The sequence below is a fragment of the Pogoniulus pusillus genome, chromosome 11 (assembly GCF_015220805.1).
Source record: "Pogoniulus pusillus isolate bPogPus1 chromosome 11, bPogPus1.pri, whole genome shotgun sequence".
Taxonomy (NCBI): Eukaryota; Metazoa; Chordata; class Aves; order Piciformes; family Lybiidae; genus Pogoniulus; species Pogoniulus pusillus.
Window position 1 is genome coordinate 23,204,578 of NC_087274.1, and position 26,115 is coordinate 23,230,692.

Consider the following 26,115-nt stretch of genomic DNA (forward strand, 5'->3'; position numbering starts at 1 on the left):
AAACAGCCACAGTGCCAAAGAGTTAACAACTTACACCATAGGCTAACATTCTCCTGATCTCTACAAGAGACACTGTTTTAGAGTACCCCCATGAGTAAGGTCAAATAACTGAAATGAAAAAAATGCCTCACCAGATAACTGGGGAATTTACATCCACTCATCTTAACTGATACTTCCTTAGGCACACACTTAATACACACTCTTGACCACCTTCAGACAACAGAGGGGCTCAAATATAAAAACCACAGAAGCAGGAGATGAAAGGACCTAGTCAGTCAATTTGTTATTTTGGCTCCCTATAGCATACTGTCAAATATACTTCTGATCATCACTTGGACTTCTGATGTGATTTGTATTCTGAATGACTTTGGCTTCACACAGAAATGAATGGATTACACTCATCCATACGTGGGTTATTCATCTGTTCTATTCAAGAACACTTGCTTGTAAGACAAGGGCATTGCCAAAATGAAGTAATTAAAGTGCTTCTTGGTTTTTGGTTTGGGTTTTTTTTTGAGAAACCTCTTCATTTCCACTTACAGGCCAAATTTTCTATATAAAATGAATAACTTTTTTTTTTTTTTTTAAATTTAACACCTGCAAGTATGATTTATGAAATGCTACTCAAGTAAGACAAGCTTATTTTACACTTTATTTACACAGAACAGAACACTGATGGGAGAAATAAATGAGATAGATAAGATGATCCATGGTCAGAGTCCTGGCTTGCTTTACGTCACAGCCAGGAAGGGAATCCAGGCCTCCTCCGCTGCAGACCATTGACCTTAGAAAAACAGAGATGAAATGCATTTTGCATCTGACAGCTGGAAAAAACACATAAGGAAACTGCATGTCTTGATTGCTGATGAGAGAATGCCAGACACATGGGTCAAGATGCTCTGAACATGTAAGGCTGCAAAAGTTAGGCATCGAGAGGTATGTAAATGCTGCTGTCCTTGCAATGCTCAGAGGTAAAGTCACTTTCAGAGTCCTCCTCTTACGTGGAATCACTATCAACAAAATCAGAACTGTTAGCTCAATAACTGAAAGGCACAACAATCAATTTCTACCTTGAAAATGTTTTGTGTTGGTTTGGAAGTGTTCTGTTCTACTTGTGAAGTGATCTATTCCATTGAGAATGCTTTAAAAATTAGTATTAACTCAGTGATTCTTCTCATCTTCCAGTACGCTCATTTAGCTGCTGCAAAGGTAGTTACCCAGCTAGCAGTTTAACTAATTCAGTCATACTTTCCAGAACTGTGTTGATTTTTTTTAATAGCAATAGACTGTTAAATAGTCCTGAATAATTTTTTTCATTAACTCTGCACCAGGTTCACTGAGGTCCTCCTATGTGAATTGAATGACTCCAGTGGAGTCAGTGGGAGTTTATTCACTGACTGTAACTGAACTCAGGCTTCATTTGCACTCTTAACACTCAAGAGCTTTCACAAAAGCAAAAAAAAAAATATTAAAAAGTAGATAGCTAATGTGATTTTCATCCATGATAAAATTCTGAGATTAAAAACAATCACAAAAATAAGAGGGGATGGGGTTATTTTTTGAGACTGGGGAGGGAAAAGCAAACTAACCATTAGTTTTCTTATTCTCTGCATAGAGAAGCCCAAATTCTTGTTAAAAACGTGCAATTCTGACTTCTCCATGGAGGGGCTCGCTGCTGACATGCCGCTGGTATCCTCCATTCACAAAGATTACAACCTTGGCAGTATCAGAACTAGCCCAAATTCAGCAGCTAATGACCGGTGCCAGAAGCTTTTCAATGCAAAGCAGGACAGCTGTGCCTGACGTATCGGCTCCTGAGAGAAGCTGTGAGCAGCACGGATGGACTTCTATCAGCAGCTCACATTTGCATCAGCACTCTTTCAAGTATTCTGTGGATGGACAGCTGAATCTTGGTCCCTGCCCCTCGTGGACAAGAAAATAAGAAAAATCTTATCCAAATGGTAGAATAAATAACCCGGTGACGTTCTGAGAGCAAGGAATTGTGAAAACAAGAACTGCAGTCACTTTCAAGTTCTGTAGTCTGATTTTTAATACAGTATTTTGCCCATAAATTGTGCTCGCTCAAAGCGCAGAAAGGGAAGGAGGAGCTGCTCACGCTATCATCTCTTGGTTTTGAAGCACAAAACCGGCTCAAGGCTTAGCCCCTGCCTCTGCCTCTCAAGAGCTTCCTCTCATGCAAGTCACTTGTTGCACCGCCCACAGCGGCTTTCCCTCCACATGCCGGAACAATGCACCTGCAAGACTACGAAACGAACATATCGGCTGCCTTGGGTGATAGGAGACAGCACAGTGAACATGAATCGCGTTTGGTATTCTTTCCTCTAAGACAGACGAGCTCGTAAGATGTCCTCTCAACCTGGCGCTGCAAAGCTCTGCAGTACGCATTTACCTTGAAGTAACGCGAGCGCCGGTTCCACTGGCCACGTTCCCCCCCGCCCCGCTTTGCAGAGAGGAAACTCCGCGCCCTCGTCCTCACGGGCACGCTCCTCCTTTCCCTGCAGCAACGACTGGGGGCGAGGAGCAGACGCGCGAAGGACGAAGCTAACCGACTGCTGATAGCCCTCCCCGGCTCTCTCCGCCTCACGCAGCCACCTTCGTTAGCGCCGTTTACCCCGCCCGAGGTACCGAAGCTACCCACACCGGGCCTTCCCCTCCTCCCGGTCGGGAGACCCCCACCTCAGGGACCAGCAGATGCCATGAGGAGCAGGGCGGAGGCCACCCTGACCCTGGCCCTCGTCCGCCCCCGCAGCTGCTAGCTAGCACAAGGCAGGGGCAGCCACCTCCCTCTCTACTCTACCATGCTGCGCTGTATGGCCCTGCCAGGGGAGGGGCGCGGAGGGCGGTGCGTCCTGTCCCGTCCCCCCGCCGCCGCCTATCTCCTCCACCTGCTGCCGCTGCGCCAGTAGCCGGCTTGGGGGAGTCGCCCGCTCGCCTCCCTCGTCCTCGCGGGCTCTCTTTGTGCTGCTGCTGCTCCATAGCTGCCCTTAGCCAGGCGGCGACTGCGTCACGGCCCAGGCGCTGCGGCCGCCCAGAGTCACCCCGCGGAGGGAGAGCCGCCGCCTCGTCCCCCGCTCCGCCATTGCTGCGCGGGCCGCGGCGGAACGACGCCTCGCCCCCCCCCGAGGAAGGGCCGGGAGCCGCGGCGGTGAGTGGCGGGGCCGCTGCTTCGCACTTCGCCGTCGCCTTGTGGAAGGGCCGGGAGCCGCGGCGACGCAGCTGGGCAGCCGTGGCACCCTGCGCCTGTGGAGGGGAGCTGGGGAGCGCCATGGCGGGGCGCGGCGGTAGGAGGGCGCGGGGTGCCCGGCGGGCACGGCTCCGCTGCCGGAGCCAGGCGGTGAGGGGAACCGGGGCGTCAGCGGCAGAGGGGTGCGGTAATGGGGCTGGGGTTGGGACCAGTTCTGGAGCCCTCCCGATCCCGCGGGCTGAGAGGCGATGCCGCAGCGGGGCCCAGTTTTGGGGCTGGTTTGGGTTTTTTTAATGTGGTGTGATGGGGTTAAGGTGGCTTTTTGTGAGCCTCTTTGTTGGTTTGGTGGGTTTGTTATTTTTAAACTCGGACAGTTAAAGTGCTGGCCATGGCTCTTGTTTCTTGAAACGCCAAAATGTAACTCGGTCACGCTAATCCTTACATTATTATTTATTTTGATCTTCGTAAGGTATTCGTAGTTCCCGGGTGGCACTGGAAAGATCTGGTGCATACCTTGTTCCTGACGGTTTGCGTTTGTGTGCCTGTGTGCCAGCAGATAATCCCTCTCTCCTGGAAGAATGGTGAAACTGGGGAATAATTTCAGCGAGAAGAGCACAAAGCAGCCCCTTTTGGAGGATGGATTTGACACCATCCCCCTGATCACACCCCTGGATGTCAATCAGCTCCAGTTCCCACCTCCTGATAAGGTACAGTAGGCTTTAGTTTCCACCCTGGAGAATCACACCCAGATCTCAGGCAAACAACAAAAGAATGGGTTAAGTGTAGTGAGTGGCTTGGAAATGTCAAGATACGCTGAATGTTTTAAGGGATGCTCTTCCCTTTGAGGAAAAAACCCAACAGTTAAGCTAATAAAAATCCAGTAGGAGTGATTTGCATGAAAATGGGAAATATTGGTAATAAGCATATGTGGATTTCAGTGCTGCTGTATGAAGCATACAAGTGCAAGCTTCGCCATGCTGTGTGGTTACAGCCCTTCCTGTGCTGTATCTTCTGGGTTTTTTTGTATCTGGAAGGTACTTCATAATGTGAATTTTTCATGTGTGTGGTTTTTTTTTCTTTTTGTTTCCTGTAAATGACATGAATTTTCTCTGATCAGGAAAGGCCTCCCTAATGTGGGGGACAAAGCTCTGCTTTATGTCTCTGTGAGATGTACATGGACTGAATGGCCACAGAGAGGAAGAACTTCTGTGTTTCTTCTATAGGAAAACAGTGCTAGCACCAGACAAGCTGAAATAAGATGAGAACAGGCTGCTGAGTTTTCTCCTTGGCATCTTAACTAGTGCAAAATCCTCCAATTCCGATGCTCAGTAGCTGGAAAGGGGCAGTCCAATGTACTGCACACAGGTTGGAAGGGAAGTCTACATCAGGGATACCTCATGGCATGGCTTGACTGTGAAGGATTTGATTTTTAGGATTTAGGAAAGTGAAGTGATAGCCTGTAAATGGTCAGTAATATCTTCATGCTGATTTTTATTGTTAATATTTTGTCTTCCATAAGCTCAAATCTACTTCTGGATAAACTGATGGCTCTGTGTGCCTTGTAACTCAACAAGTAGAATCATAGAATCATTTTGCTTGGAGAAGACCTTTAGGATCATTGAGTCTGACCATTATCTAACTCTACTGATGCACGTAATCTTATCTTGGAGTAAAGAGTTTTAGCTTGTTAAATTTTCCTTGGTAGGATGTTGCTTGTAGGCAGTAAAGAGATTATTTGTGACCTCCATTTTAATTCTCTCGGCATCATTCTGTGTTGTGTGGCCACCAGTTGGCAGGCATAAATGCAATAAGCTGTAACAGCTGTTAGAGAGCCTGAGGGTTCACTTTCTGCCCTCGGTTATGTGGGTGTAAATCTTGTAACTGAGGACAAAATTGCACCCTAAGGCTTTAAAATGAGTTAAGTCTTGCTGTCTGATACGCCTGCCAACTGGTGACTGGGTATAACCGATTACCAAGACCAGTGTCCAAAGGTATTTGTTCTGTTACTGCACTGCTAAGCAGAAGGCTGAACCTGTGTGGTAATAGGCTTAACTTGAGTAGAGCCTCCGTAGTGAACCCAGGAGGTTCTGTGCCAGCCTGATGACTCCATCTAGAATGGAAGAGAACCCCTCCCACCTTCACAGCAGCATTTGCCTTGAACGAAAGCAAATGTGCAACCAGGCCAGAAGCTTGAATAAAGGAATATTTGGCTCTTCTACTATTTCCATTGAAACTTAAAGGAAATTTTGACCTTTTTTCCTTATTCTTTCCATTGTCCATTTGTGTATTAGCTTTCCTTTCCTTTTGCAAACATAGTGGGGAGCGAAATAAAACCATGTGTTTATTGGTCTTGTGGGCTTCCTTCTGGAATGGGTTAGTCATACCATTGTTTCTTTACTGGTTGCTTCAGATTCAAAAGGCAAGTGATGTGGGAAAAAAAACTCCCAACAATCTTCAGTCAAAACTGACACATGGGTCAAATTCTGAAGTATGAAGAGAGTCATATATAATGAATAAGAGTACATACTTCATATATCTGTGCTTATTATGCTCCAGTATGGCAGTGAAGCATAACTTCTTGAGTTAGTGACTACAGTGCTAAGAATTTGATGGGTTTGACAGTTTCTAAATTAAAGGAATGAACTGATTTCAATTCTTATTTAGCCATGTTAAATAAAAGAAGACATTACATAACCAAGCAGATAGAACTGTATGTTCAGTGTCAGCTGAATGTGATTTGAGTTGCCTGAGATTATGCAACATAAAGGGGGAGGAAAGGAAGTAAAATGTTAGAAAACATAATTTAAAAAAATCATTTTACTTCCACAATGGTTCTGGACACTAGTGAAGATGAATAGTTTATAATGATTATGTTACTAATTACAGCTGCAAGTAGGTAAAGTTGTTTCTAAACCTGAATCTTACACATACATTTGTAGTGCTACCAAAGTGTCTAATAAGCTTTCTGGTACTGAGTCTAGGTACAGTTACCCGTTCTGGACAGCATTTCAGGTAAGTGAGGAGAAGGAAACCCAAAGCTTTAATTTCAGTGCCTGGCTACCTGTGAGAGTCAGAATCTTAATCTTGCAATACTGTAGTTGCTATCAGTGCCATGGGCTGCTCTAAAGATAGTCTGCTTCTGAAAGTGTGAATGGGTCTAGGTATTTACTCTTTGGTATGACAGAGAAGATGGAGCAGAACTTACCAGCTCCGTCAGTATGATAAACTGCACCCCATCTTGAGAGGGATACTTTGAATAAGATCCTGAAACATAGGAGAAGACAAAAATGAGGCAAATAGGTTAAATACATGAAAATTTTGTACAGGTAGAATGCCTAGGAGAGCACTGGAGATATGACTGACTTAAGAACTATTTTAGGGCCACAGGTAAGCTACTAAGTTGTGTAGCTTGGGGTAATAGCTCGTAGCTTGGGGCAATAGCTCGTAGCAAGGTATAAGCCAAAGAGCTTTGGGTTTCAAGAAATCTCATTAACACAAGGGTCTGTGTGCATCCTGCTGCTTGCAGCTGATAATTGAAAAGTTAGATGTTAGAAATAAGAGTGTGAAGAGCTGCTGTCTAGCACATAGTGAAGAGCAACTAGATGGACCATCAAAATGGTTAGTGGTGGCATCATCATCTGCTAGATTTCTATGGCCACTTCTCAGCAGTAGTCTCATCCTGTTGATCTCTGGTTTGAAATTTCATTAATGGGATCTCCTGAAGCAAATGGAGGTGGCTATTTTCAACCTGTACAAAGTGGGAAGCTTCCTGATTTGCATTTAAACAAAGCACATGCTTGCCTGGTACAGCAGCACAGTAGCTGAAAAAAATGGAACATTTATGAAACTGTTCCATAACAGTCTGCTTGTAGGTCCATCAAAACCACATTGAGAGAGAATTTCGTTGATTGCTGTGACAGAAAAAGTACCTAGCAACTTAACAATTTCCAAAGAAAAACTACACACACACAGTGGGGTGGAAAAAGGGGAAAAAACCCATGCTAGATGCACTTGCAAGTGTGTGAAGGAAGATGGCTGTAGCTAGTTTCAGCTGACAGGTGTTTTTTGTTCTCTTTCTTTAAAAGGTTGTGGTCAAAACGAAAACAGAATATGAACCTGATCGAAAGAAGGGAAAGTTCCGTACTCCTAAAATAGCTGAATTCACAATCAGCATCACTGAAGGAGTTTCAGAAAGATTTAAGGTAAGTGCTATCTGAAGATGTTCATGACTCAGTTGTGCTCACAGAAGTGCTTAAAATCAATTGCTGGTTGTAGTCAGAACTGGCTGTAACTAGCAGAGTGGCTGCTGTAGGTATAGCTGTACATAAGAGAAAAAAATGTTGTGGTAGTTCAGTATTCAGCAATTAGAAGCTAAAGCAAATCTTACATCATTATTGCTTGTCAGCCGTCACTGGCAGATGAATTCAGAAGGTACCTCTCAGCATGTGGGTGTCAGGGGGTATGTGGGCTGCGTGCTGGTACCCCTCATGGCATGGATATGTCTCCTGTTAATGTTGACAAGAACCACAAGAGTATTTATTTTCTTTCTGGCTTCTTATTTGTCACTGGGGCCAAACCATTCAGTTAAAAGCACTGCCACAGTCCATTATGTGTTTCTTTATAGTTAGATGTATGACTTGGCAGCTCAGGGGTGTGTACCAGAGCTCTTTGCTATCAGTTTTCCCAGTCCAGTTGTACATTTACAACCTGGTGATAACTACTGCTGGCAGATGGCAGTTGAGCCAGAATCTGACTCAAATTTACTCGTTGGTGTCCGCATCCTTATTACTTCCATCATTAGTCTCAGAGGAAAACTGAGAGCTTAATTGGTGGAAGGATGGAGTTACCTTTCCACCTTCTCATGGGAGAATAGGTTTTTTTCTTGCTCTGTGTAAGTAAAGCAGGAAAGTTGGCACTTTGCTACCTGTTTGGCGTCTTAACCAAGGATGCCAAAGCATTTTTAAACAAGAGGCAACTAGACTGTTCAGTGTGTAAGTACAAATACATTTGGGAAGCCTAATGTTTAGCGTGAGGGAAAACCAGCTTCAGTAGAGATGTGTGTTCTCTTTGTACTGCACTCTTCTAGCCTTTGTTTGCATGGCACCAGTTTGAGGGCACTCACAAAGACTCTCATTCTGTGCCTGAGCAGTGGTTCTAAAAGCTGCCCGGACCTACCTTCAAAGGGACAGCTCTCCTGGAGTCAGGGCTAAACAAAGTGAAGGCTCTGGGTGGGGTTGAACGTTTTAAAACGGAGTTTTGCAGAGTGATGCCAGGATAAATGTTTTAAGTGCAGGTCACCTGGTAGTCTTCAACCATACAGTCCAGCCTGTAGGTTCTCAATAAGCTGCATGGGAAACCATCCCAGTTAGCTTGTAAGAGATGTTATGGGGTCTGAAAAGGTTTTGCCAAGGAGGTAAGGAACCTGGTTCCAGTTTTTCTGTTCCCTAATTTGGAGCAAGGACATCCCGTTCCGCAGGGAAAATGCTACATTCTGAGTAGCATTCTGTCTTCTTCTGGCACCATGCTACCGGTCCTTGAGAGTAACACCTTTCCTCTCAGGGGAGGGTTATGCATGCTGCATTGTTGGGTAGGATGCAGACAGACACCTCAGAACAAGGAGGGCTCTTGCCTGACTTTTCTAGATGTCCTGGTCACACTAAGATGATTGAAAATGTGTTTTGTGTTGTTATTTGAGTACCCTGCTAGGAATTTGGTTCTAAGCAACTGAGCAGAAATTATACCTGAGGATTTTTTGCACTTACCCACTAGCTGTAGAGACTAATGCTCAAACATTAAATTGTAGGTGAGGGAGGTTTTGAATATCTTGGCTATATCTAAATGTTTTGCAGATCCCTTTGTAAATCTGGATTCTTTGTTGGGAGGGCTGAGCAAATGAGACCTCACTGAACAACAAATAAATAGCTTGTCACGCTGTTGGGTAGTGTTTTCTGGTTTATTTAGCCAAACAGTGAGAAGCTGAGCATTTTGCATTGCATATTTTTGTATACCTTTGGGTGGTGTACTTAAATGTCTTTTGGATATTACTTTATGATGATCACTCTGGGATTAATCTCATACTACAGTGTTGCTAGGTTTTGCTGCTAGGTAACTACTGCATCAGAGAGGTTTCAGTAAGATTGGGTATCTCTTGGGAATTGCAGGGTGATTCACACTGTGGCTGTAAGGCTAGGCTTCTGAAGAAGAGTGGGGGGGGTTGATCAACTAGGAAAACTGTAGTTCAGTTAATGGAAAACAATAGTTTCATGCAAAATGTCCAGGGCCTAAAAATGTCCCTTAATCTCTAACAGTGTTAGATTATGCTGCTTGCAACATTTGAAAGAGAATTGATTGGTTCTCCAGCAGGGATGATTGTCATATCCACCACTCCCAGTAGTAAATATTACATGAATAATTGAAGGAATTTCATAAATATGTAGATGAAAAGTACTGATTGTGTGAGGTTTTCTCCTGGGTCTTTATTAATTGTGAACCATCATGTTAACTGCTGCTGTTGATTCCGAGAGCGCAAAAGGATATTTGTTTGAAAAATTAAATATTTGCTATAATTATGAGATGCATTATTTAACTGGTGGGATATTGACTTTGGCTTGTGTTCATGGAAAAAAAAAAAGCTTCAGATGCTGTTTTAATGGCTCTAATATTGTACATCACTGATGCTTAAGCTTGCCACAATACACAGCCCAAATGCTGTGCTAAAAATAAAAAGTCAGTCACATTTCCCAGTAATTCACGTGTGTGTTTGAAGATGTGCTTCTTAACTAAGGGCAAAGCAGATTGCATCTTTGGGATGCAGCAGTGCAGATCATCTAAAGCTGTGCTGCTTCTTCAGACATTAGGCATTATAACAAATGAAGCAGCTCCAGCATGTGCATATGCCATGGAGATCATTTGGTGTTTTAGCAGCTGGGTGAATAAGAAATTCTAAAGCATATTTTCAGCATTCAGACCACATTACCACAGTTACTACAACAGAGCTGAGAATGTTTACAAAGAAAACTGCAAGTATAATTTTTTCCTGTATGGAGTCACATCCTGAATTCAAATCATAATCTCTCAGGAGCATGTGAAGATTTCTGATTCTGAGAACCCTGTGGTATTAATTTGATCGATGGTAGTAACCACCCCAAGGAAGATGTGATTTTTCACTGATGATCCTTTTTGCCTGAGAAATGCAAGTCTTGCTTTTGTTCTTTGAGCAGTATAGGCTAATGTTGGGAGCTGGTCCTTCACATCTGCAGAGCAACTTTGAATGAGGCAGATCTTTCTTTCCTGTAAATTGTCCTCTGTAAGAATAACACAGCAAGGCTGGAAATGTGATTTCAAAGGAGCCTTAATAATCAGGATGTACAAGGAAGCTATTACAGGAGAAAATTGATGGTGTCAGTTACCCAAGGCCAAACCTTTGCCGCCCCCATGGACAGAGCAGCATTTTTATAAGCTGCAGTTGGACTTTGTAGTGGTATGTCTGTTCAGACACTCATTGGGTACAATTGACAGTTGTGCACAAACAGATCAATTGAGAAAAAAAACCCTCTGTTGTATCAGTGCATGAGATTTTCCTCAGTCTTTGGGGAAACCTGAGTAAAGAACATCCAGAAGTATTTTGAAAGCAAACACGTTTCCCAATAAATTTCAAGCCCTTAAGTAAACCCATGCTGCAGTATGCCTTCAACCATTTGGTTTTGTTCAAAGGCAATTCAATTCTTCAGACTTTATCCTTGACATCTCTACACAGATCCAAGTGCAGAGCCAAAGCCTCCAGCTTATTTCTTTGGGAGGGCCATATGGTGCAAGCTATGCATTATCAAAGAGCAAGCAGTTGTTGAAATGGGAAAGAAAAGAAAGAGGAACTTGAGACTTCCTTTCAGAATCAGTTCTCACAGTCTGACCTGGTAATTTTAAAAGCTATGCAACATACACTTAAATATTGAAGTTTTTATCTGTCTTAAAGAGGCATCCTTTAAAACATTTCTACTTCACAACTTTTTTACCTGTTCTTACTAATACTGATGATGATTATTGCTGCAAAAATAATTTGAGACAAGGACAATTCTTCTCTTCGTTTCTGTGTGATTTACTCTATTCTTTGCTCCCACTTAAAAAGTCTGTTAGATGCATGAGATGATTCCCATGCTGGGTATCACTGCCTAAGTATTTGTCACTTAATGCTGCAAGAGTGACAGGTACTCAGTGCCATGAGTAGTTCTGTTTTCTTCCAGAAGAACTACTTAAAGGATTAAAGTTTCTCGCCAGTATAAGCGTTTGGCAGGCTTTGAATTTTTCCCTTATTATTTCAAGACAGGAAAATAAAGTTGAGATGCTTCTTTCAGTGTAACTGCTGTTTTAAAGCAGTTGATGTGAGTAAGGGCACTGCATGGCAACTCTCCTACTCCCACTTTTAAAAATGTTTGCTGTTCTCTGATGTGACTTTGACAATCCTCTTGCTAAAGTTCTGTCTAAAAGGCTATTTTTTCTTACAGCTAGACCTGGAAGATGTAAATAAAGTGGGTGCCTAACAGTAGCTCCCCAGCTCTAAGTCAAGTGCTCTCTGCCACTGCATTCATTAGAATTGCAGAACCAGCATCACAGGTGATCAGGATCGCTCCAGGTGTAACACTTAGCCTTTCCTCTTCAATAGTAGTTTTTTCCAGCCTTTCTTCCATCCTCTCCATTTGTGTGGGAAGATGGCAAGGTTCTTATCTGAACTGCTTCCTCAGATCTCCATACTTAAAAAACATAGTACATGGTGTCCTATAATGGGAACACTGTCATGAGCAGCTCTGTTAAGCCATGGTGCTAGACTCTCAAGGCCACTGCCTTGTTAACTTGTTTTTATCTAGCAGTATCGCCTTCAGGTTTCATAATCAATTCCCTTGCTGAGAATGTCACCTTGCACTGTTGCTGTTAACAAGCACTGAGTCTGTAGCTTCTTTTCAGTTACTGTCCGTCGTGAATCTGTTTGCTTTTCTCGCTGCTATCCCAGTCAGCTCTAGATAAGCCTCCAAGCCAGTACTCTCTTCCTCTTTGTCCTCTCTGTTTGAGGACAGTTTTTGATTTCTCCTGTGTTTTTCTGTATTCTTCAAATCTGTCATCCTCTTTGAGCAGCACAAAGGTTTGATAGGAATATTCCGTTGAAGCTGAGTTTAATAGATTGATAGCAGTCATGTAGCTAAAGCTGACACGTGATGTTAGAAATACTCTCCTGAAACGAGGCATCTAGTTGCCTTTTGCATCTTGTAAATGTATGTATGTTCCCATAGCCAGTATGGAAAAGTCTACCAATGTTCTGTGTAATTTGGATTGCTCTTTAAATGAATATGAGTCAAATGTTGTATCTATAGCTGGAGATGTCCCTTTTTTACTTCTGTGTTGCCATTTACTTAAACTTGAATGTGTCTTTATCCTTAAGTGCAAAGCTTCAGACATGTTTTTCATGTCAATTTCTAGGGACAGGCCCAGGTGGTAGCAAACAAGAATACATTTCTGGAGATGCAGGAATATTAGGGGTAGTGGATAGCTGATTCCAGTGTTCTCTAACGTTCTGGTGGAGGGCATTGTGCAGCTGGAGGTGCAGGATTTTAGTGGAGAGAGGTGAAGTGGAGGTCATGGCCATTTGCAGGGGAGTCAATGTGATGTTTTAGGAATTTTAGTCTGTGCAGTGTAGCCAGACACAATCTACTGTAATTACAGTCTGCCTGCCTAAAATTCTCCTGTATTTTAAATTAGATAGCAATAAGCTTTATTTCCTGCCCTAAATGGTTATGCAGAGTTGCTGTATTTCAGTCCCAAAAGGCTTTGCATTTCACTAGTGAGGAAAGCTTAAACTGGTTGTAAATCACTTCATATGAAAAGTGCTCTCTAAATGTATGTCTTCCCTCTTGTGCTAACATGAAGTCTGTGCCTAGCACTTCACAGACAAATCAGGAATGAAAGTTGTGCTCCCAAGAGGCTGCAATTGAAATAGGTAATGCACAGGTGGAGAGCAGAGATGAGATGTGCCCAAGTGCCAGTGATTGAGCAGTGAAAATTACTGCATGTCTTGTTAGTTCTACTTTAGTTCCACTTCTCCTAGGTGGGTTTGTGTGCTGAAAGGTGCATGACATGAGAAGCAGTAAGGAAGGCAGCACAAAGCAGTGTGGTAAGAGAGGGATCGTGGAAGTATTTCAGGCAAGAAGAGGAGTCATGATGAGAAAGGTGGAGGTAAAGGCAGAGAAAAAAAACAGGTGGCACCCAGGCTTTAGTGACACAATGGGATACAGACAAGATGGAAGGACATAGAGCTAAGAGGAGCTAAAGGGGCAGACTTGTGCATGCTTTGAAACATGGCTTGTAATTTGTTCAGAAAGGGAGAGGAGACAGGAAAGGGTGTGAAGAGAAGCAGACACAGTTGGTGCAGCTGATGAATTTTGCTGTAGTAATCCAGCTTGATTAAAAAGTGAGTATAATAAATGTTAGTAGAGTAAGGAATTAGGAGAGTGCACTAGCCAGGCAGAGAAAACACAGATGGTCATGTTTTGCAGTTGCAGCAAAGTAGGATGGAGTGATTGGGAAGGTCTGGGAGATCTTGATGGCAAGGCCTTACCAAGAGCTGTTTACATATTAGTGTAGTTGTCAGGTCTGGTGATTTTCATTTGTTGGGCTAAAGCTTACAGTCTGAAGACAGGTTTTTTTTTTATTTGGGTGCACTTAGTTCATTCATTAGTCATCTCTCATTTTGATTACTGTAATGGCTTCTGGCTAGACATTGTCCTTCTTCTGCTCTTCACTTACAATCTATTCAAAAAGCTGCCACATGCAGAATATCTTGTCATCTTTTCTCTTCACTTAGTTTTGCTGCCAGATCCCCTTAAGCCCAGCTTTAAAGGGCACTCTCTAGATGAAAACAAACCCACACTCTGCATTCCTAGGTAAAAGAAATGCTTCTTTGTGCTATCTTGAAGTTACTTCATCAAAAAGTATTTTAAAAGCCCATCACTAGTGTGGTGTGACAGTCATCTTGCAATTCTGTAGGATGTACATGGTAGTGAGTGCTCATAGTAATTCAGAAGAACTTTGCTCCCACTCTGGAGTCCTGCACTTGGCCAGCTGGCTACCAGAAGGAGAGGCTGTTCAAGGATTTCCTCCCAGAAAAGAGGCAGTGGCGCTTGCACATGTGTTACATCCTCTCCTACCTGCAACAGAGGAAGAGAGCAAGTTGCTGGTAGTGCCTTGGTAGCAAGAAGAGAGTAATTTTAGTTTATGGTGAGTGTGACATGGAAGAAAGTAAGGCAGTGACAGCCCTTTAGTACTTGTGGTCTAAAGAGCTGGTTGCCTTCCCTCTTTCTATGCTTTTATTTCTGAAAGGCATCTGGGAGGAGAGGTCTTGGAAAGTGAGGCAGAGAGGTAAGGTCACACAGTGTTACTGGTGGGGGAGAGAAGCTGACTGCTCAGGTTTGAAAGTGCAACCAGGGTTCTGACAAGTGGGAACCCTCGGTGAGTGGTTATGAGAGGGAGGGAAAATGGCTGCTGGAAGGAAGAGAAGGATTTTCACCTTATAAGGGAGAAGTGGATTGGGTTAACAGCTGAGCACAATCACCTTGAAAGCTATTGTTGGATTTGTTTCCATCTGTGTCATTTGCATGCATGTCTGTCCCTTACTAAATAGGAGTTACTTGTGACCTAAAGGATGGTAAGAGAAGGGAGCTTCTCTTCTGATAGGAAGGAGACAAGAGCTTACTTGATTAGGGATTTGCAAATTAAGTGTGATTGCACATTATTGAAGGTAATGAGAATAAAAACTTAGATGTTAATACCAAAATTAATAACATTAGGAAATATGGTGAGAGAAGAAGATTCTGTGAGAATTATGAGCCAGGAGCCCTGAGAGCTCTCCTCAGTGTCTTACTTTGTGGTAAGGGAAAGACCATGCTGTGGATGTGACCTGTATGAGTGGTGGGAACTCACAGCTCTGTGGAGGTTGCTGAAAGAGGTAAATGCTTCATGTCCCTGGACATCAGCCCCAAGGTTGTGGCTCTGCAGCTTGCCAGGCTCCATCAGTTCGCACAGAACTGGGCTTTTCACCTCTTTCAAAAAATATAATTGCTTTTCAAACCAGTTTCAGAGCCTTGAAGGGATTGACCTTGCAGTGATTGTGGAAATACAAATCTTTTTCTGTTATCTAATAGCTGATCTCAACTACAAACCAGCTCGTTAGCTTTACAGGATGTTCCTGGAGCCTCATCTGTCAAAATGGCAAAGACTGGGGCATAGCAGTGTAATTATATTGATCCCTGCCTAGTAGGAAGACCATGGAATATGGTTAAAATGCTTTGGGATTTGAGAATATCTTTCAAAGCATTTTAAACTGTTCATACCTATCTGTGGAGGAGACAATGTGAGCTCATTCAACCTGCACCACAGCGATTGTTCTTCTTGGTGTCCGTGTGCCATGTCACAGGCATGTGCTCCAGGGAGGGCAGTCTCTGTGGAAGGCTGTGTAGGGCATGGGAAGCCTCAGAGGTGATCTCACTTGGATTTTATCTTTTCTCTCCCCACGTTCTTGTTTGTCTTTCCCAGGCTGTTAGAGCAGACAGCGTGCTGTAATGTGCACTTCTCAGTCGGGGGGGAGCAAGTGACCCAAAATCTGCACCGTGGACTGGCACGTGTGCATGTTGTAGAGCTGCTGGGCTGGCTGAGGAGCGGTGGCTCCTTTCTGGTTCCTCTTCATCCCACAGGTCTAGGAGGGAAGGCACCCTTGGGCCCATGACCCTGCAGACAAGCAGGACTGCCGAGCTGTAATGGGGCCCGGGCATAGGTAGTGCCCCTTGGACTGGTGGAGCAGGTGGATGTTGGGCATCTGCCTGTGAGTACAGCAGGGAACAGAGTTACCAGCAAGATGTTGGGCAGGTGAGATGCAGAGCCCCAGGTGGGATCTGCAAGCTTAGAGGAGAAAGGTCAGGCTTTCCAGCCTGGAGTGTAGGGAGAATTCTGAGGGGAGAATAGAGACTAAGGCTTGCTGCAGTTGTGGGGAGGGGAAGCCAGCAGAAGATGGGATGCAAGGTTTGGGCCAAGCCAGTGTGTGAAAGGCCTTGTGGGGGGCAAGGCTGAGGAAGCACAGGAAGGAGCCCTGAACAACCACGGCAGGAAACCAGGAGAGACCTGACTGAAAACATCTGCAAAGGGCTGAGGCAGGGCATTAGCTTGGCCAGAAACGGGGTGGGGTGGGTGGGTTGTGTTTAGCATGACCAGAAAACAAAACATCTTTTATTGCTGGGGTTTATGTAGGGCATAGTGAGACATGGCACTGTGAGCTTGAAAGAGGTTGGCAAGACCATGTTAACCTCTGCATATGCAAATGAGTAACAAACCTGGGAGAAGAATAACTGGATTTGAAAATTTGTCTAAGTGTGAGGGTTTTGGAGGGTGCTTAAGAATGTGAAGATCAGCAGCACATGATCCTCCCCACTGTTATTTCAGCCCTCAAGGTTGTCTGCCCATGGTGAAGTTTGCTTCCCCAACATGAGAAGTCCCTAAAAACTCATCTTGGTCCTGCAGTGTGCTAGTCCCACTGCCACGTGCACTGTTGCAAATCCTTTTAGTTCTGGGGTTTATCATAAAGGGGATGGTGAAGTTTTTTTAACCAAGAGGCAAAGCTGCTTTTGCTGTTGCTCTCAAATTCCAGATTATTCTTTCTTGCATGTGCCTGAGCTCTTTTTTGAAGTGTGTACTGCTGGTTTACTCATCTTCCTTTACAGTTCAGATCATATGGTCCCTTGTTTTATTTAGTAATCATGCAATCATGTTTGTTTCTGTTTATTGCTGTTTCTTATGCTGCTGTTTCTTATGCTGTAGTGCATGATGGCTTCTTTCTAACTTGCCCAAAAAACCCCGAAGCTCATCCACTCTTACTGTGTAATCTCCTTGAGCTATTCATTTGTCTGTCAGTAGAAGTTTTAGAGTAATAAAATCACACACCTGGGACACTCTTCCAGGTAATGAATTCTATCTGCTTAGCTCACACCTACAAAACATGGGTCTGAATTAGAGAGCTCTGCAGTGTAACTGCCAGGCCAACATCTTGGCTTTCTCTTGTTAACAGGTGAGATAATTCTAGAGGTAATTCTGTCTCCCTCAGCTAAAGGCTGACATTCTCCAGCTGTGCCAAGGTTACCTCTATATGGACACCAATTTCAGGTTTAGCTTAAGCTGTGTCTTGGATTTTGCTCCAGCCTGAGTTGAGGACCAGAGCAGTCCATGTGGACACGGTGATAAGTCGGTGCCATGTAATGCAGTCTGCAAAGCTGCCTCTGTTGATGTTGCAGAAGGAGGTGCAACAGAACTTCTCGAGGCTAGCCCTGGGTTGGACATGGTGTATTCTCTATGGGTCTGGCAGCAAACTATTCCTGCACAGCCTCGGTGATGATGAAGTACAGTTTCAGCCTATAAATTAAGGGGCATTGAGCAACCAAGCATGCAGACTACTGGTGCTCTCCATATGTTCATAGCAGACACAACAAATTCTCATCCTAACAAGTAAGGGCAGACATTACTTCTTGCCCTGACAGAGTCAGCTTTGTAGTGTGCAGATGACACCTGGGCTAACTTGCTGCCACCTGACTCCATTCTTGGCCAGGCACAGGGAAAACAAACATGCTTACCAGCTGACATAAATTTGACTTAATTTGACTTACACTTACATCATCCAAATATTGAAAAGGCATCAGACCCGAGCTGCCTGAATGTGACCTTTTGGTCTCCTGTGTACAAGGAACAGAAATGTAACCAGAAAACCCAACTCTGCAGTGCAGAGGCCACGGGCCACTGACCAAATCATCTGCTTTTCTTCTCCAAGAAGGGGGAGGCAGAAGCACTTACATGCTGCCTCCTTGTTCTCTCTCAATAATTTAGAGGCTGGTTTTATCCTTGATTTTACTGTAAAGTGCATTTGTAGCTGGCATCTGCTGCCTGCAGTAACCAACAGCAGTACAATAAGCAGTGCATCACTAACAGAAGCTTGTTTTATTTTTCTTTACAGGTAACTGTGCTGGTCCTTTTTGCCCTTGCATTCTTAACGTGTGTTGTATTTCTGGTAGTCTACAAGGTTTACAAGTATGATCACACCTGTCCAGAAGGATTTGTTTTCAAGGTAAATCGTGTACATGTTCTAGAAAAATAGCAGAATAATTCTCTGTGTTGTTTTCAGCATAACCTTGATTAAGCCCTGCAGTATTGCATAGAAACCTGTGTTTATTTTCATAGATCAGTGTGTTCCCTGCCATGTTTCTTTCTGCTTAATTTATAAATTGTTGTTGTGCTATTTCACAATTCTCATACTGTTATTTTGCTAATGCTTTAAACATTGAAAATGTAGCAAAAATACCCAAACCAGTGGCCTCCAAACTTACTCACATCTGGACAAAGCCCTTGTTTACTCAGTCTTAAGGTTTATTGTTGCTTGTTCCTCCAAATTCATGTCTTGGGAAAGAGAATGATAAAACCTGAAGGAAAATAAAATGACTCTGGAGTACGTGTCACAGAAACGGTAGAGTGATGTTCTCATTAAGAGCAGCAGAGTTACCTTAGGGATATTTTTGCAGACAGAACTTCTTTTTCTAGGACAGTGACCTCCAAGCCCTACTGCCACAGGCCCAAAGTGATGCCAAAAAAGGGAAAACACAATTACTGGAAAAACTACTGGTTGTGTGAGGTGGTAGTGCTGGCTCCTCAGCTGTGACCTGGGCTGAATGGCAGAAAGGTGACATTGATTTCTCAGCTGTAAATTTAGCAGGGCTGAACTTGACCGTAATTAGCTATGAAAAGGAGCAGTGATGATGGCATTCTTTCCTGTCACATAATGAACCAAATGGGTACCTTGTATGACCTTTAGAAGGGTTTGGGAAAGAAGGTTTCATCTTGATGATCCTTTTTCTTAGAAGAATCCAGTCCAAAGTTACAAATCAGTGATGTCCTGCTGGAATAACTTAGCTCTAAGGATTCAGTCTTAGGTTTCTGCTTTCCTTTGCTTCAAGGGCAAAAGACCCTGTGGTTAGAGGATTTGATTGTGACTTGGGAGACCCAGCTCTTAGTTCTGCTGTTGTTTTTTTGTGTTCTCTCAGCCAAGCGCTGACACCCTGCTGTGCTTATGTCTTGTGGGATGATAGCCCTGTCTTTCTGAGCTTTCTCTTGGCTTTCAGCATCTCGAGATGTGGACTGTATGTTCCTACTGAGCCCGTTTTGATGTGAGCCCGACTTGACAGGAATGGCCAGTTAGGTGCTGTCACAGTCTGCTACTTCTGCTTCTTTTCATACCACGTTGTCCCTTTTAGTTGCAGCCTTCTGGCTTTTCATTTTTTCTGAGTGTCACAAAGATTTAAGGGGAGCAGGGTTTCTTAGTGGGATTTCAGTTACACTGTGAACAGAATCTGGTTGCATTTCTCTCCTTAGGGCTCTATGTTTGAAACAGAGGTTGGGCAGAATGTCCCAGAGGTCATTTGTTTGAAGGTGCAGCACACACAGGGCTGTGCTACTATTGCTCTCTCCCAGTGCTGCATTTGGTGGAGGGTGTTTCTTAGATGCTTGATGGTATAATGCCAGGAGACAGAGCAGCTCGGGTCATGTAACTCCTGAGAGTTTTACAGAATGAACGTCTTAGCAAATGATACAGGACCTGAAACTAGCAGTGTTGACATGGATTTGTATTTGCCTTTGCATCTGTGTTTTTGGGTAAGTCCATAATGCGTCATGGCATAGCTGGGTGCAGGTGTCCTAAGAGATGAAGAAGTCTGGTACCTTGTGACTGATACCTCTCAGGTGGGCTCAACAATGTTCTCTGGCCTGGATGTCCCCAGTTTCAGGACGCTGATGTGACTTCTTGGTTAAGGGCAGAGATGTCCTCTGTCTCAGGAAGCCTGGTACCATGAGAAGCTCTGCATAAAGGCTGAGCTACCGCAGCTGTGAGTCAGACTTGCTCTCCTCTGCTTTATGCTCTCATACATGGAGCAGTTCCAAAGGTTTTTGGTGTTTTCAGCCTTTCTGCTGTCCTACACATCTAGGATTTGAAGGTGTGCTTCAAAAACCTGTTAATTTTCCTCTGTACAGCAGTCATAAACTTGTTTGAGCCTCAATTTTGTGCTTGCTCAATCTTTGCAACACAGCCCCACTCGTGTGAAGCAGCCTTTACTGGCTGTTGGTGTGACTCACTGGAGTTTTCCTCAAAGACCCGAGCGTACTTACATCCTGGAGGAATCTCTCCAGGGCCTTAGAATGCTCCATGCTGCAGGTTTTGTTGCCAAAGCATTCTGTCAGCCTCATTTCAGTGCATTAAAAACATCACCATCATTAACAGGTTTGGAATTACTGACTCAGCAAAGTTAGACTATTTGTGAGTGATTGCCACTGGGATCTTTGTGTCATGGCAACAAAAGGAGTCATCTTAATATGGCCAGACTGGAAACCAGGATTTTTTTTTTGTGGCATCAAAGGCCTTAACCCCTTATTTCTGAAATAGAGGAGCTTGTGGAAGAAACAAGAAAGCAACTCAGTTTCTCTTCATGGTTTCCTTATTGCTTCTTTTACCTGGGAACCATGGAAACAAGTAAAAAGGATGTAGAGAAATGTCCTGCTTAAGCTGAAAGTCTCAGGCAAGCAGCAGGATGAGAATCAGCCCCAGTTCCCATCCCTCAGTCACTCCTGAGTGCTGCCTATCTTGTCTTGATTGGTAGCTAAGCAAAGAGGGCTATCCTTGGGCACTACAGAAAGAGCAGTGACTAAAAGAGGAGGTTTTTCTTGTCTCTTCTTGAAGCATGAAATCCCAGGAGCAAAAAAGCAGTCAAGATGGAAACTCTGCAGCGTGTTTCTTTAGGCTCTTCTGTCAGATGTTGTGTTTGGGACTACAAAATATAACAAAAATTAACTACTGAGTCATTTTGCCCCTTGCAAATTGCTTCTAAAAGCAGCACAAGATTCTGGACTTTTTGCAGACTGGCAGCAGTCTTGGCTTGTCTTCAGCACTAATAATTCCATTTGCTTGAATTTCCCTGGCAGATTTCATGAGGTCAGTGGATTGTGTTCCTTCTCCCCATTTCAAATATTTAGGATTGTGACTGCATCCTATGACTGGGCGAGATAATCACCACAAAGATGTCTGCGTACTTCTCAGTCATTTTACCACATCAGAAGAAGTGTCAGTTATCCCATGGATAATGGTTCCAGAAGATGGCATGGCTGATGTAGATGAACATGCCCATCAAATAGTTCTACTCTAGCTGATTATTTCTAATCTAGGTCCCAGTCTTGTGGCTGGCAGATAACAGCGATTGCAACCATGGGGTAATCTCTGTTGGCTTGAACAGTGCTGGAGAGACACAAGTGGCTGCTTCGCCAGGGTTAAATCCCATCTGCTTTGTAGTGCTACTTCAAAGCTGTGAGGGAAGGTTTGCCCCGGCTGCTACACTGACAAAAGATGACAAATAGAGGGAACCTGGGTGGATGTGCTAACTCGGGGCACTGTTGCCAGTCTGACACACATCTGAGGCTCCTGTCACACGAGCAGGTTAGACCCGATGGTGTGTTAACGCTGTGGGAGGGCTGTTAGTCCTGTGGCAGTCACTCTTCTTTCAGCCGTAAACCTGCCACAAGACCCAGCTATCAGCAGCAGGCGGGTTCAGCAGACTACCTGTAGGCCTGTTGTGTGAAGTCTTTTTTCTTTCATCTCTTTTGATGCCTTTTTTTTTTTCACTATCATTTTTAGGATTCAAAATTTAAATTAAGCTAATGTTGCCTGCTGGATTTCCTCAGTCATTTTGTGCTTTATGATTTAAACCATTTGAAACTGTTGTTACTTGATGCTGATTTCTGCCACTTTGTTGGGGTTTTTTGCGTTGTTTTCTGACAAGCCAACCCAAAAGTAGTATGGATGCATTTGTGATAGAATCTGGTAACATATTTGCTTGTGTTTTTGTGCTCCAAAATTTCCAGTGTTCAGTTTGGTTTGCAGTGTTTGGCAAGAACAGTAGCAGTTCAAAGTTGCTGTGCTGTGGCATTAGGAATGGTGGTGTCCTGGCGCTGGAGGCAGGAAGACCAGCCAGCCTATTTTGGTTTAAAACACAGGAGAAATGATTGAACTTGCTTTTCCTCAAGCTGCAGCTACTCGTAGATTGTATTCTATAGAGGGTCAGTTCAGTGGCCTAGGGGACTGTCCTAACAGTGAGGTGCTGGGCAAGGCTACCTGGGTTGGCAGGTATGGCAGGAGGCCTGCAGACAGACCTGTCACCTGCTAGAGCAAAACCTGGGGGTCACAGGATATGTTTAAGTTGCTTTTTCCTTTGGTGCAACCAGCCACTTTGAAGGCTTTCACTGCATCATTGCTGAGTGGGGGGCTGGATGGTACCTGCTGACTAATGCACCACACAGGCATGTTTGCTTAAAGATGACAGCAAGTTTTGGCTCCTACTTCGTATTTATTAAACTCTAAATCAGGTATCTCTCTGACTTTCAAAAGCTCTGAGCAGCTAGCAGTTTCTGTGTAGTCCTCTTTACACTTCTGGGAAATAACATTCTCAGAGCTGAAGAGAGCCTCTTAAAAGCCTGCTGTTGGCTCTATCTTTTTGACATCCAAGAATGAAGCACCTTGAATGTTTGTACACACTTGCACAGAGGCTTGGCCACCCACATTTGCCCTGAATGTCTTATTTACTGGGCTGTAAAACTGGGCACCAGTTGTCTGTGTTAATTTCTACCCCTCAGACTGGAAACACCCTACTGAAGGGTCTGGAGAGCTAATGGTAGAATGCAGAAAGCTTTAATTGTAGACCAAAGAGCTGGAACTAGGTGGGGAGGAAAAAGCAAGAAAATACAGCCAGAGCTAGAGCTCGAGTGCTTTTAAAAACCCTTTTAGGCCAGCACGTTTCTTGTATGTGAATTGTCCTGGCAGACAGACCTGGACTCGTCTTCTGGCACATGCGTAAGTAGTTTAAGGATTGCAGGGGAGAACATTTTGAATGCAGTAGGACAACACTGGAGCTAGCTGCTGTGCAGCCTGATTTATGGAAAGTAAGGGTTGGCTTAAACTATAAGGAAAAGAAAACGAAGTTCCTTTTGGTGCATCCGGGGCTGTATCTCAGGGATGGCTTTTTCTTTCCAGAATAACCAGTGCATTCCAGCTGGGTTGGAAAACTACTACTCTGAACAAGACTCCAGCACCCGAGGGAAATTTTACACAGTCATAAACCACTACAACCTGGCCAAGCAAACCATCACGCGCTCAGTGTCGCCCTGGATGACGGTACTGTCAGAAGAGAAACTCTCTGAGCAGGAGACTGAAGCTGCTGAGAAATCAGCTTAGTATGATAAGCTAATTAGTAACACTATGTCATTTGAAGGTAACTAAGGGACTTTAAGGAACTTTTCATTAAATATAATTATGGATAATTTAGAGGTTACTCATGTTTATGGTGCAATTGCTTCTGTTTGCTGATAGCGCTTTGCAAAAACAAAAACCGTGCTGCAGAACATTCATGGGCGTAAGCCAAGGTGCAGATCAGCATCGCTGTAGAGCTTTGACACCATTTTCAATGTTAAACAAAATCCAATGTTAGATATGTTCTTGCAGTTCATTGGATACTGACAGGATTTCTTCCCTGGATTTTCAGGACCTGAGAGAAATCATGTGGTTTGTTGTCCAAACTGATCACTTTGTTTATTACCTTTTAAAAATTCTTTGTCATTTTGCAAACTGAAACACCCTAGCCATAACCAGAGTGATCTCTTCTTTAGCTGAAAGCTGTAGTTCATGTTTCGTTTTGGCTCAAGCAAGAACGGTAGGCAGCATGGGTGTCAAGGAAGTAATGTAATGACTTGTATGGAGAAAGAAGCTGTCAGGTAGCATTTTTCTTACATTTTCTTTACTGCTGTTTATTTGTAAGTGATAATGAAGTTCTTTGCAACAAGGCATGCTTAATGTTTTATTAATGCTGTCAACAGGATTTAACTGCATTTCCACTGTGGCTTTAGCATCTTGGTAAGGATGTGCACTGAAACACAAGCTAGGTAGACATTGTGGAAAACAGAGGCAGTCGTAGTGGTGGATGTTGATGGTAGTGTGAAAAAATAGACAGGTAGGGATGTTCTAACGAACAATGACATCTTCTGCCTATGCTTAGGAGGCAGAAAACCTATTCACAGTAGATGTAGTCCACTATGGCATATGTTGGATACAACTGAGGGAGTAGTGTGTCAGAATTCTCTCTTGCTTTGTTAATATTTTGCCTTTTTTATTAGATCTTCCAGTTTATGTATGGTTTGCAGTTTGATACTCGTTAAAACACAGCGCATCATTATGTGAACCACCGCTGTTAACACAAGTGGCAAACAGAGTGAAGGGCAGAACTGTTTGTGCATGGCCTGGGAGAGGAAAAAGCTGTAGAAGGTTGTGTTGTGGATGCACGTTAGAGGTCCATTGTAACTACAAACTTACCTATTCCATATGTGAAGCCATGTTTTCATTTTTATTATAAATCTTAAATATATATCACAAAAAAGATATTAATTTAACAGACAGAAGTGTGTGAAGCATCTGGGTAAGCAAGTCACCTTTTTTGTTCATGTAACTTGAATGGGACAAGGGGCAGTGGACATGTCAAAAGTTCTTTTATTTGGTAGAGGCTGTGAAACAGAGGAGAAAACATCAGTTTCCTGTACAAGAACAAACATGGTGAGCTCTATTTTTATGTTTCTCCAGTAGAATTGCTTTGCCACCTACTCTCCTTCCTGCTCCAGTAAAAGTAACCATTAGTACTTCATTCTCTGGGTTTGGTATGTAGTGTGTCTCTCAGAGCAGAGCTGGAAGGCTTTTATTAAGTCATCATGGTTTGTGGAATGCATAAAAAGCAATAAATTATGTGCCAAATTTTTCTTTGCCCTTAAAATGGTCAAGCTTATATTAAGATAGTCAAACCCTACCTTGTTTCTGCCCTCCAACAGACAAACGCTTTGAGGCCCATGTAACTTTTGACATTTTCACTCGGTGCAGAGGAAGGAATAAGGCTGTGGCTGCTGGTTATAGGTAAGGTATAGAAATGTACGTTGCAGAAGAGAGACAGCAAAAATACGTTTTGTATCGACAGATTTACAGAGGACATTCAGATTTTGCAAGATGGGAAGATCTGTTTTCCCCAAGGTTGTCCTACATAGAAATAATTCGTTATACATCTCTTCCCCTTAAATTTAGGACAATAAAAATGTTAATGCAAGAGTAAGTATCGACAAGAAACAACTTCTTTCTGTCTGTCATAACAATACACATTAAAAAATGCTAAGCTTTATGATCTAGGAGAAAGATTGTTGATGCTTCTTGAAATCTAACCCCTGTTTTCCCTCCCTAAGTTAGCAGGAGGGAGTTTATTGGTTCTGATGTAGTTAGTTTTGAGACTTTTGTTTTCAAGTAAAAAATTGCTCCAAATTTTAGTACTTGGAAATTTGCCTTTAACGTTGTCTATCTTTCGGCTTTGTTGCCATGTTTCACTGCACAGTCTGTGTTGTATTCTCTCTTTTCACCTAGAAGTAAATCTCTTCAGTTGACTTCTTACCATTATTATCGGTATGAAGTCAAACCTGGTCTCCAGCTCGAGTAGTTTCAAAGGATTAGAAGTAGAGGTCATACATGTGCAAAATGATCACTATGTACTGAAGTGGTGTGATTAAATAAAAGCCTGAGACAGTGTAGCTGCTTCTGCACAGCAGCAGTTTTCTCTTGATCGGGTCTGCACACTGGGAGCTGGATGGTAAACATCACAGATACGTGAGCGAGGATGCTGAAATCATTACAGCTGTGCTCCAGCTTGTAGGTTTTCTCCCAGCTCCTTCAAAGGTTTCTGTGTTCTTTGCAGGATTAAGTCTGGGTTTACGTTCAATGA

At 43.4% G+C, this 26,115-nt stretch overlaps 1 protein-coding gene and 2 long non-coding RNA genes across 6 annotated transcripts; 1 reads left to right on the forward strand and 2 right to left on the reverse strand.

The window, feature by feature from the left end:
- Positions 1-202: 202 nt before the first annotated feature.
- LOC135179540 (uncharacterized) lies at positions 203-2,417 on the reverse strand. Its single transcript, XR_010304035.1, has 2 exons — positions 1,590-2,417; positions 203-784 (listed from the first exon to the last, which is right to left on the reverse strand). It is a non-coding gene; the product is annotated as an uncharacterized LOC135179540 (long non-coding RNA).
- Positions 2,418-2,543: 126 nt separating this feature from the next.
- On the forward strand, positions 2,544-25,924 carry NSG1 (neuronal vesicle trafficking associated 1). Of its 4 annotated transcripts, none has more exons than XM_064151463.1 (5): positions 2,544-2,642; positions 3,759-3,912; positions 7,291-7,407; positions 18,240-18,350; positions 23,346-25,924. In XM_064151463.1, exons 2-5 carry the CDS (start codon positions 3,784-3,786, stop codon positions 23,544-23,546), a joined length of 558 nt encoding a protein of 185 aa, XP_064007533.1. In that variant the 5' UTR covers positions 2,544-2,642; positions 3,759-3,783; the 3' UTR covers positions 23,547-25,924. The 4 variants fall into 4 exon arrangements, with proteins under 4 accessions (XP_064007533.1, XP_064007532.1, XP_064007531.1 ...); XM_064151462.1 differs by having other exon boundaries at positions 2,547-2,642; positions 3,762-3,912; XM_064151461.1 differs by lacking the exon at positions 2,544-2,642 and adding an exon at positions 2,948-3,166.
- LOC135179766 (uncharacterized) lies at positions 14,167-14,941 on the reverse strand. The gene is made up of 2 exons (XR_010304116.1): positions 14,515-14,941; positions 14,167-14,397 (listed from the first exon to the last, which is right to left on the reverse strand). It is a non-coding gene; the product is annotated as an uncharacterized LOC135179766 (long non-coding RNA).
- Positions 25,925-26,115: the final 191 nt, after the last annotated feature.

Coding starts and splice junctions, on each gene's coding strand:
- NSG1 (XM_064151463.1), top strand. CDS start 3,784: ATGGTGAAACTGGGGAATAATTTCAGCGAGAAGAGCACAAAGCAGCCC. Junction 3,913..7,290: donor AGTTCCCACCTCCTGATAAG/GTACAGTAGGCT, acceptor TTTCTTTAAAAG/GTTGTGGTCAAAACGAAAAC. Junction 7,408..18,239: donor GAGTTTCAGAAAGATTTAAG/GTAAGTGCTATC, acceptor TTTTCTTTACAG/GTAACTGTGCTGGTCCTTTT.